This window comes from Trifolium pratense, linkage group LG3, assembly GCF_020283565.1.
Source record: "Trifolium pratense cultivar HEN17-A07 linkage group LG3, ARS_RC_1.1, whole genome shotgun sequence".
NCBI lineage: Eukaryota > Viridiplantae > Streptophyta > Magnoliopsida > Fabales > Fabaceae > Trifolium > Trifolium pratense.
Genome location: NC_060061.1, coordinates 12,661,184 through 12,673,441, shown reverse-complemented (window position 1 = coordinate 12,673,441; position 12,258 = coordinate 12,661,184). Strand labels below are relative to the sequence as shown.

The following is a 12,258-nucleotide window of genomic DNA, read 5'->3' as shown; positions in this document are numbered from 1 at the left end:
TAAATTTTTTTTGAAAATCATTTGATATGTTATTGAGACTCATCAAAATTAACGGTTTATGGATTTTTATTGAATACCGTTAATCTTGATGGGTCTCAATAACATATCAAATGATTTTCAATTTTTTTTTATAAAAATTATGAATAATCTATACGATATAAACTTTCAATCCAACGATGAATTATATAAAATTCATATTCGTTAGAGTGTTTTCGATGACTTGTGCATGGTGCACAATTTGGTAGAGTTATGCACATTAGACTTTGCCAATTAATTAATTAATTAATTAATGTATATAAACGTGTTTAAAATTAAAAAGGTCAAACCATATTTTCATGCGAGTCAAAGCAATAATTAATGATCTTTCAGGTATTTTTGACAAATGATCTTTCAGGTATTTAAAAGCTGGTGAAACCAATTTATCTTGTACATTTGTCATACCCTCCTCCTCCGTTCGTGACTCTATCCCACGTATCGCTAATAAACAACACTAAGTAACTAGTGTTTAAAAACTTAGTTTAGTTTAATAATTTAGTAGTAGTTTGCGACTGAGGAGTGAGGACAGTGGTGGAATCAAATGTCGTCAATGGAGGAGACTCATCATCATTCTTCTTCTTTCTCAAACGACGTCGTTCTCAACCTTCCCGATTCTCAACCACAGGTTCCTATCCTTTCATTCTGCATTTTTATTTTTTTATTTTTATTATTATCATTATCATTATCATTATCATTGAATAATAATAATAATAATGTAATTGCAGGGGAAGAAGAAAAAAGACACTTTAGTCCTTGCCTACAAGACACTTGGTGTTGTTTTTGGAGGTTTGGTGACGTCACCTCTTTATGTTTACCCTTCAATGCCTCTCAACTCTCCAACTGAACAGGACTATTTGGGTATTTACAGTATCATGTTCTGGACTCTCACTCTCATTGGTCTTGTTAAGTACGCTAACATTGCTATCAGAGCCGATGATCACGGTGAAGGTATCTTATTTATGACTCACTCACCGACACTTCTGATTCAAGACATGTGTTTCTTGTGTTAGACGCATGTCATTACATAATTCAATTGATTTATTTTCTCAAATTATTTTAGTCTCCGGTATTAGGTATTAGTGTCATGTCTGGTGTCTGTGTTAGTGTTGTGTTATTACTCCGTAGGTAGATATTATAGGTTATGGCAGCCTGCATCTTCATGTTTAGGCGAGGAATTGTTGGCTTTCTGCTTTTTCTTTTTTCTTTTTCCTTTGTTTTTGTATCAGAATCTTATGCTTTTCTTTTTAGTGCTTCTATTGTATTCCTTGCGCATTGATGCACTATCTTTTTATAAAATTTTGCTAATTTTTTCTATAAAAAAACATGTGTAAGGTGTGCAATTGCACTTGGCACTCAAAATATCTAGGACATTGCATTGTTATTACCAATATGATGCTTCCTATTTCTAGGATTTTAGCTGATCCAGGATACCTTTGTTCACACTTCAGTCTTTGGACCCTCTCATGTTGTATCATCATGAGCTAGTGAAGCTGTTGAATTATGTGAATTTCAAGTTCAGTAGGCAGGCCAGATCTACAGTTATTGTGCATGGCTTCATAAAAGCAAGCATAATTTTATCAAACCAACCACAGTTCACGCCAATATAAAATCTCATCTTTCCACGAACATGAAAAATACCCACCAACCGCGCTTCTTCTAAACTGGAGACCTCTTCTTCGATCGCTTGAGAATCAGATGATAGATTGTCAGGCTGTTCTGTATATGCATTTTCAAACTATTTATGACTTGATCCAGAAAATCACCTCCTTCAATATTTAGAGCATCCGCACAACCATACTTAATAACACAACAATATACCCCTTTGAGATTTGATTTTCTGATGACAATCCTCTCATGAGGAGCAACCTTGGGGATGAGCTAATATCGAAGAGTTGTGAATATTGTGACCTTATGAAGGGATTTCATGTTTTCTATGTAGTGTCCAAGTATAGGAGTCAGCCCATCCTGAATGTTTGTATAAAAAAAGCATAGCCCGGGAACCCTTTGAACAATGCAATCTGCCAAAAGCTCTTTAAGTCTCTCAAAGGTTATCTTGTGGGTTAACTCATAATCTATCTTTCTTTGTCTACCATAAAACCAGTCGAACATGATGAAGGCAAGGATATATGATATGGCAAAAGGAATCCATCCACGTTCGGCAAATTTAGTGAAAACTGCACTGACATAAACCCCTTCCATAACACAAACCACGCAGAAGTACTGGGAAACCAATATGACAGGAGTTCTCCATATCATGATCATGACCAATGTAAGTAATATAGTGGTGGTAAGCATCACTAGGCTCACAACAACACCTGCAATAAACGTTATACCAACATGAGAAGTTTGCAAAGACTACCGCTAAATACTAAATAGTTTCAGTCACCATACGGCCAAAAGAGTAACCAACCATCATAATTGATGCGGATTTTGAGATTGAGAGTAACCAACCATACGGTGTTGGTGTCATGTCTTGTTAGTTAATGTGCTGATTTTTATGTTAGTGGAATATGGTAAGGTAGTGGAAATTATCTAGTGTAAGTGAAGAGTTACATTAGTAAATTGTCAATGTTATTAGTGGAAGAACTTAGTGCTTAGTGGAGTGTTTAATCATTGATTAAGCACCTAGTAGTGGTGACTCTTTGATAGTTGTAACCATCACTACTCATGCTATATATATTCATGTGTATGAGATGCATTTGAAATAAGAAAAATACATGAATATTCAGCCCCAAAAATACTATCCTACTCTAAATTATGCAACAATATAGTTTATAATATATACCACCTCTAGAATACCACCAACAGAGTGGTATCAGAGCTGCAGATCCTTGCAGCTGCAGCAAAAAAAAACAACAAAAAATATGGCTTCCACAACCAACCCTTCCGCAGTTTATAGCAATGTTAAAGTTCCTTTGTTTGAAGGAGAGAATTATGATTTTTGGGCTGTTAAAATGGAGACTCTATTCACCTCTTTGGATGTCTTGGAGTTCATCCAAAAGGGGTATGAAGAACCAGCACCTAAAGCAAATGAAAAGGATGAAGAATCAAGCACCCGACTTGAAGAATTGAAGAAGAAGAAGATCACAGATGCTGGTGTTCTCGGGATGATTCAAAGAGGAGTCTCTCTATCCATTTTCCCAAGGATTATGAGAGCAAAAACATCAAAGGAAGCATGGACTATTCTACAACAAGAGTTTGAAGGTGACTCAAAGGTGAGAACTGTGAAACTTCAATCTCTTAAGAGAGACTATGAAAATGAAAGAATGAAGGAGAATGAGAGTTTGAATGAATACTTCAACAGACTCTCTGAATTGGTGAATCAAATGAAGTCACATGGAGATACAATAGATGATCGCAGAATTGTTGATAAAATTCTGATTAGTTTGATAGAAAAATTTGATCCTATGGTGGCTGTTATAGAAGAAACTAAGGACCTATCAACTATGTCAGTTCAAGGGTTGATGGGGTCTTTGAGATCTTATGAGCAAAGGTTGTTACGGCGTTCAGAAAAATCAGTTGAGAGTGCCTTTCAATCTAAACTCAACATTCAGCCCAATCATGGTGAAAATAAGCCTCCAACACAAAATAGAGGTGAGTCTTCTAGAGGTGGCAGATTTGGAAGAGGCCGAGGTAGAGGCAGAAACTCACGAGGTAGAGGAAGAGGCGCAAATGATGGAAGATGGCATGAAGGAGCATCAAATAAATGGTGCAACATTTGTAAAAGTAACACTCATGCAGAGAAGGATTGTTGGAACAAGGGCAAATCACAATGTTACAATTGCAAGAGATTCGGGCACATTCAAAAAGATTGTCGTTTTGGCAATCAGCAGCATGCTTCATTTGCAGAAGGAGAAAATGATGAAGGTAATTTATTCTTTGCTTGTCAAAAGGCATTTCAAGAAGATAAAAATGTGTGGTATTTGGACAGCGGTTGTAGCAATCATATGACCGGAAAGAAAGAAGCTTTTATCAACATTGATTCTTCATTTGGCTCAAAAGTTAAATTGGGCAATGGAGAACATGTTGAAGTTAAAGGCAAAGGCAGCATTGGAGTTACAACAAAGCAAGGAAGCAAAGTCATTCATGACACTCTTTATGTGCCGGAGTTAGATGAGAACTTGCTAAGCATTGGACAACTTTTGGAGCATGGCTATTCTCTAAATTTTGAGAATCTAGAGTGCAGAATTTTTGATTCAAAGAGAAGAAATGTTGCTGTTGTAAAAATGACCAGCAATAGAAGTTTTCCACTTTCTCTTAATTACGAGAAAAATTTCAGCATGATGGCTAGAGAAGATAATGACTCTTGTTTGTGGCACAAAAGACTTGGGCACTTGAACTACAATAGTCTCAAGTTGCTTTATCAAAAGAAGATGGTGTATGGGCTGCCAATAATTGAAGAAAAATCTGGTCTGTGTGAAGGCTGTATGCTTGGCAAGCACCACCGCCAACCATTTCCAAAGGGAGGAGCATGGAGAGCTAAACAAGTGTTGGAACTTGTACACACAGATGTGTGTGGCCCTATGAATACTTTGTCTCATGCCAAAAATAGGTACTTTATCTTGTTTATTGATGATTTTACCCGCATGACATGGGTATATTTTATGAGACAAAAATCTGAAGTTTTTGAAATTTTTAAGAAGTTTAAAGCTTTTGTTGAGAAACAAAGTGGTAGGTTTATAAAAGTGTTGAGAAGTGACAGGGGGAAGGAGTACACCTCAAATGAATTTCACAAATTTTGTGAAGATGAAGGTGTTGAAAGACAGCTCACTGTTGGCTATACACCTCAGCAAAATGGTGTATCTGAAAGAAAGAATCAAACCGTGATGGAGATGGCGAAGTCTATGCTATTTGAGAAAGGTTTACCTAAAACCTTTTGGCCCGAGGCTGTTAATACTGCTGTGTATTTGTTGAATAGATGTCCAACAAAGGCTGTATGGAATAAGACTCCATTTGAAGCTTGGAGTGGAAAAACACCTTCGGTGAACCACCTTAAAGTTTTTGGGTGTGTTTGCTATGCTCAAATTCCTAAACAAAAGAGGACAAAGCTGGAAGAAACAAGTGAAAGATGTGTCTTTATTGGCTATAGTTCCATGTCAAAGGGCTATAGACTTTACAACATGAAGACAAACAAAGTGATCATTAGCCGGGATGTTGTATTTGATGAGAATGCTTATTGGAATTGGGAAGAAGACAAAACGGAGGAGAAAACAGTCCCTGCAATTTTATTACAACAAAATTCAGCAGCTGAAAATGAGCAACCAGCCCCATGTACACCAAGTTCTTCATCATCTCCGAGCTCAACTCCAATAAAATTGAAAGACTTGAGTGATATTTATGCAAGGTGCAACTATTGTGTTGTGGAACCAGAAAATTTTGATGAAGCAATCAAAGAAGATGTTTGGAGGAATGCGATGCAAGAAGAAATAGATGCAATTGAGAAGAACAAAACATGGCAGCTAGTTGAAAAGCCAAATGACAAAGAAGCTATTGGAGTAAAGTGGGTGTACAAATTGAAACATAATCCTGATGGTTCAATCCAAAGAGCCAAGGCTAGATTAGTAGTCAAAGGCTATGCACAACAACCTGGAATTGATTATAGTGAGACTTTTGCTCCGGTTGCACGATTGGACACTGTAAGAACAATCATTGCGTTAGCAGCTCAAAAAGGTTGGAATTTGTACCAACTTGATGTGAAGTCAGCTTTCTTGAATGGAGAATTAAAGGAAGAGGTGTATGTGCAACAACCTCAAGGCTTTATGTCTAAAGGCCAAGAGGAAAAAGTTTACAGGTTGAAGAAAGCTCTCTATGGGTTGAAACAAGCCCCTAGAGCGTGGTATAGTGAAATTGACAGCTACTTCATTCAGCAAGGATTTCAAAGAAGTCAAAGTGAACCTACCTTGTATGTGAAACATCAAGGTAAAGATGATATCCTTCTTGTTGCCCTTTATGTTGATGATTTGGTGTATACGGGTAACAACAAGAAAATGGTTGAAAATTTTAAAATAGAGATGATGAAAAAATATGAGATGAGTGATCTTGGCTTGCTGCATCATTTTCTTGGCATTGAGGTTTACCAAGATGAGTATGGAGTTTTTATTTGTCAAAAGAGGTATGCTGAAAATATTTTGAAAAAGTTTGGCATGTATGGCTGCAAACCTGTTGATATTCCTTTAGTGGTGAATGAAAAATTAAAGAAGGAAGATGGTGGAAGATTAATAGATGCAAGCATGTATAGAAGTTTGGTTGGAAGCTTGTTTTATCTTACAGCTTCAAGGCCCGATTTAATGTTTGCTGCTAGTTTACTCTCAAGATTCATGAGCAAACCAAGTCATTTACATCTTGGTGCAGCAAAAAGAGTTCTAAGGTATGTCATGGGAACCATGGAGTATGGAATCAGATTTGAGAAGAATTCTAAATTTGAAGCTAAAGGCTACTGTGATAGTGATTGGGCTGGAAGTGTTGATGATATGAAGAGCACTTCAGGTTATGTATTCAACCTTGGTTCAGGTGTGATCTCTTGGTGCTCAAAGAAGCAAGATACTGTGGCGCAATCTTCAGCTGAAGCTGAGTATTTAGCAGCTGGTTTGGCTACACAACAATCACTTTGGTTGAGAAGAATATTGGAAGATATTGGAGAGAAGCAAGAGGGAAGTCTCCAGCTTCATTGTGACAACAAATCAGCTATTGCCATGGCAAAGAATCCTGTTTTTCATAGCCGGACCAGACACATTAACATAAAGCATCACTTCATTCGAAGTGTGATTGAAGAAGGAGATGTGCAGTTGATTTTCTGCAGTTCACAAGAGCAGCTTGCAGACATCTTTACTAAAGCACTACCAAGAGGAAGATTTCAGCAACTTAGAGAAGCAATGGGAGTTAAAGAGCAGCACATTAAGGGGGAATATGTTAGTTAATGTGCTGATTTTTATGTTAGTGGAATATGGTAAGGTAGTGGAAATTATCTAGTGTAAGTGAAGAGTTACATTAGTAAATTGTCAATGTTATTAGTGGAAGAACTTAGTGCTTAGTGGAGTGTTTAATCATTGATTAAGCACCTAGTAGTGGTGACTCTTTGATAGTTGTAACCATCACTACTCATGCTATATATATTCATGTGTATGAGATGCATTTGAAATAAGAAAAATACATGAATATTCAGCCCCAAAAATACTATCCTACTCTAAATTATGCAACAATATAGTTTATAATATATACCACCTCTAGAATACCACCAACATGTCTGTTGTCCATGTGTGTCTGTGTTAGTGTTGTGTTATTACTCCGTAGGTAGGTATAGGTTATGGCAGCCCTCAACATGTGTACGGTGTGCGATCGCACAGGGCACTCAAAATATCAGAGACATTGCATTTTTTTCATATTAATGAATTTCAATTGCATTGTAGGTGGGACATTTGCCTTGTATTCATTACTATGTAGGCATTTCAATATTGGGATATTGCCTTCTAAACAAGTTGGGATGAACTCAACTAGGGTTACTGAAACAAATACTTGGCTTGCTAAATTGTTTGAAACTAGCATCGTTGCGAGAAGGCTCTTGCTTTTCATTGCTATGTTGGGTACTTGTATGCTTATTGGTGATGGTATACTCACACCTGCAATTTCAGGTATGTGAAGCTTTTATTCTTCCTTTTCTTTTTTGTTTGAAATATGGTTTTATTTTGGGTTAATTTTGTGAATCCGTTTAATTTTACAGTCTTGTCTGCAATGGATGGAGTTAGAGCACCGTTTCCTTCTGTTACCAAATGTAAGCTTCCATACTAACTTTTTATATTTTGCAGATTCCTTTGTTTTAAGTGTTTTTGTTTTACTTCCATGTGGCAACTTTCATAAAATATTTCAATTAAGAAATCTCCTTTCTTGCTGAGTTTGTGTTCAAATGTCGACAAGGATGCTTTCCTGAATGTCTAATGTTAGAGCAATATTAAATGTTAAAAGAAATTTGTGTTTAGGAAACTGTAACAAAGGGGGGAAATGACCTTGTATTATCCATGAATAAATGCCAACGAATAACAAAAATGGGCAATAAAGTAACCCTAATGTTCGTGCCAGTCAGCATTTTCCTTACTGTTATTGTATACTAGGAAACCAACATAGGATGAGAAGCTTGTGAGCACTATGCTTCTTTAAATTATTTGAATAATAACACTGTTTGGCAATTAAAAACATTGTTCTGTACACTTCCGGTATAATCAAGCTGTTTGGCAATTAAGAGTATCAAATTATATGGGATTTCTAGTTCTAGAGTAAACCAGATTTTGTTGACTTTGTCATGCAACTTGTTCTCCTGGTTTAGGTAACTCTGATTCATGTCTTTGCATATATGCTTTTGCAGCACTGGTGGAAGCACTCTCTGCAGTTGTATTGATCTTTCTATTCTTGTTGCAAAAATATGGCACATCCCGCGTCAGTTTCCTCTTTTCCCCAATAATGGGTGCATGGACCCTCTGTACTCCACTTGTGGGAATTTACAGCATCATACACAACTATCCAACTATATTCAAAGCTTTATCTCCGCACTACATTTTCCAATTCTTTTCGCGGAATGGAAAATCTGGGTGGCTTTTACTTGGTGGTACTGTCCTTTGCATTACCGGTATGTATCTTATTATTATTCTTATTATCCATCCTTTTTGTAACTTGGAAGTTATGCCATTTTTACGCAGGCCTGAGAAAATTATCTCTGAAGGACCGAAGGACCCCTTTCTTTCTCTGTTAAATCATATTATGAATTCATGTCATATTTTAGTTCTTGCTAAGCAAGTCATAGACTAAATAATGCTATTATATGTGAATTGAGAAAAAGAGAACCTTGCAAGTTAATATTGAGGGACTCACTAGAACACGTCGAAGCACTGAAAACTAGGTGGAAGATTGTCTAGCAGGGCATGCCAGTTCTCTTATTGTTCTGAGTCTCTAACTTCTAATACGAATATAGCAAGCAATCACATACTCAATTTCAAATTCGATCATTTTTATTTTGCATGTGAAGATGCACTTTCTTGTCAAAATGGATATGCATGCATATTATAATACACATTTTTCCATTTGTTCTTTCCTGATCTCTTCACTTTGACAGGTTCCGAGGCAATGTTTGCTGATCTTGGTCATTTCAATCCACGATCCATTCAGGTTATTTTTATGACTTTTGGTCTCTCTTTCAAGATTGCTATTCCTTTTCAGCCAGTATTTATCTTTTCTCTTCTTTGTTATTTTGGTAACAGATAGCTTTTATATTCACAATCTACCCATCTTTAGTTCTGACTTACGCGGGGCAGACAGCATACCTGATCAAGAATCCCCATGATCATAATGACGGCTTTTACAAATTTATACCAACTCAAGTCTACTGGCCTATCTTTATCATTTCAACATTAGCTGCAGTTGTTGCTAGCCAGTCATTAATATCAGCCACCTTTTCTGTAATCAAGCAATCTGTAGTGCTGGATTATTTTCCACGAGTAAAGATTGTACACACTTCTCATAATAAAGAAGGAGAGGTTTACTCCCCTGAAGTGAACTATATCCTTATGGTCCTTTGCGTTGCTGTCATACTTATTTTTGGAGACGGAAAAGATATTGGAAATGCTTTTGGTATGACAGTTTCTTAAACCTGTTGCTTTTCTGACATATAATAACAGCATTAGTTACCACCTGATTAAGAAAACATGATAGTCTTTGGCCATATGATGACATTAGTCTATTTATTAGGTGACATTAGGCTATTTATTCATTGGAACTATTTAGTTTTTATTGGTAGTCTTTGCAAGCTTCTCATGTTGGTATAACGTTTATTGCAGGTGTTGTTGTGAGCCTAGTGATGCTTATTACCACTATATTACTTACATTAGTCATGATCATGATATGGAGAACTCCCGCCATACTGGTTTCCCTGTACTTTTGCGTGTTTTTTGTTATGGAAGGGGTTTATGTCAGTGCAGTTTTCACTAAATTTGCCGAAGGTGGATGGATTCCTTTTGCCATATCATTTATCCTTGCTTTCATCATGTTTGGTTGGTTTTATGGTAGACAAAGAAAGATAGATTATGAGTTAACCCACAAGATAACCTTTGAGAGACTTGAAGAGCTTTTGGCAGATAGCGTAGTTCAAAGGGTTCCCGGGCTATGCTTTTTTTATACTAACATTCAAGATGGGCTAACTCCTATTCTTGGACACTACATAAAAAACATGAAATCCCTTCATAAGGTCACAGTATTCACGACTCTTCGATATTTGCTCGTCCCCAAGGTTGCTCCACATGAGAGGATTGTCATCAGGAAACCAAATCTCAAAGGGGTATATTGTTGTGTTATTCAGTATGGTTATGCAGATACTCTAAATATTGAAGGAGATGATTTTCTGGATCAAGTCATAAAAAGTTTGAAAATGCACATACAGAACTGCCCTGACAATCTTTCATCTGATTCTCAATCGATTGAAGAAGAGGTCGCCAGTTTAGAAGAAGCGCGATTGGCGGGTGTTGTTCATGTTCGGGGAAAGACGAGATTTTATATTGGCCTGAACTGTGGCTGGTTTGATAAAATTATGCTTGGTTTTTATGAAATCATGCACAGTAACTGTAGATCTGGCCTGCCTACTGTAGGGGTTTCGTTACAGCAACGGATTGAAGTTGGGATGCTTTACGAAGCTTGAAGGGTTAACTATATTCAAGAACTTGAAATTCATATAATTCAGCAGCTTCACTAGCTCATGATGATACAACATGAGAGGGTCCAAATACTGAAGTGTGAACAAAAGAGCTTGAGCAATATAGGTATCCAGTATCTGCTAAAATCCTAGAAATAGGAACCATCATATTGGTTAAATCATGTATTACTGCTGAAGTGGTCATATATAATTTTAACATTAAAAAATGGCAGCATTACTATTTTTTTTGGATTACTGCAGCATTACTATTTACTTTACATAATGTATCCATGCTCCATTATACATATTTTGCGGGCAAGGATTAAATGCAATTCAAGTAGGACGCTGTAATTGATCATAGCCTTCCAATCATAAATTAATAGCCCTAATCGTTTTGGATGAAAAGACAGTTTTTAGTTTAGACCGTCCGATCTTGATTGGCAATTTAGATTAAAAACAATGCGAAACTGTGTGCACAATTGCAATTTGGCTTAGTGGTTGGTTGACTTGTGCCTAGAGAGTTTGAGTAATATTAAAGATCGTTAGTCAATCATTTAGAAAGGGAAACACAGTCTCGCGCCTAAGTCTGTTTATCATACCAAAGTCCAAATCCAACGTGAGAGTGTAGTGGTGCAAAATAGACATAAGCTAGCAAGAAGTTGAGGGTGTACGACCGCACCCTCTCAACTCTACGTGGCTGCGCCCTTGCTCGCTAAACTCTACCTTTAGATTCCTCTTTTATTTTACTGATTCTTTATAGAATATAAGACACAAATTAGCTCTTAGGCAGAAGTTAAAGAGTTAAAAAAGAATTTTAAAACAAATTTTGTATTGAAAATATAACTTTTTAAACGATGTAGAGTACACAATTTCCGTCTAAGTTTACATAATGATTTTGTTAGTTGGTTTAATAGAAGAGTTTGTCATTGAATATTGGTACTTGTGTTTGAACATGCTGGTGTATGGAGTAGATCTTTAATTAATTTCATTTTTCTCATGTAAATTTACATGTATATATTTATCCATCCACCGATAACAACAAAAGTATATCTATCAAAATTATCAATGAATAAATTAGAAAAATAAAAAAATCGGAAGTTCAATGAAACACGTAACATGTGAGTGTGACCATGTGATATTTTTTTTTGAACAAATTTTTTGGTACAACTTGAGACCATGCTTAATATACAATGAAAACCGGACAACACACTCTTTTGTTATATATTTTAAATTTTTAATACAATTTTTATTAATAGACAACTTTCACCAAAATTTTATTCAATAAAAGTATAATATATGGTTTGAAATTTGGAGGATAAGTGGAGTGTTAACTCAGGTTATCTGGTTTGTCAAAAAAAAAACTCAGGTTATCTGGATAATATATCTGGTACTTTATTAAAGTTTTTTTTAGTGAGGGGTGGTGACTCAGTTCAAGAACACTAGTAGGACTCGAACTCAGAATTCTTTGGATTTAAGATATGTTTTTTTACTACTAAACCAAATTGTTGGAGTTACATTATTTTCTCATCTTTTTCTTGTGTAAACTGAGTATC

At 36.1% G+C, this 12,258-nt stretch overlaps 1 protein-coding gene across 2 annotated transcripts; it reads left to right on the top strand.

Moving 5' to 3' along the window:
• Positions 1-322: 322 nt before the first annotated feature.
• LOC123915702 (probable potassium transporter 17) lies at positions 323-10,968 on the top strand. 2 transcript variants are annotated; one of them, XM_045966905.1, is made up of 8 exons: positions 323-661; positions 762-984; positions 7,443-7,664; positions 7,754-7,804; positions 8,393-8,653; positions 9,137-9,189; positions 9,282-9,651; positions 9,858-10,968. In XM_045966905.1, exons 1-8 carry the CDS (start codon positions 578-580, stop codon positions 10,709-10,711), a joined length of 2,118 nt encoding a protein of 705 aa, XP_045822861.1. In that variant the 5' UTR covers positions 323-577; the 3' UTR covers positions 10,712-10,968. The 2 variants fall into 2 exon arrangements, with proteins under 2 accessions (XP_045822861.1, XP_045822862.1); XM_045966906.1 differs by lacking the exons at positions 323-661; positions 762-984 and adding an exon at positions 1,049-2,504 and having other exon boundaries at positions 7,276-7,664.
• The last annotated feature ends 1,290 nt before the right edge of the window (positions 10,969-12,258 follow it).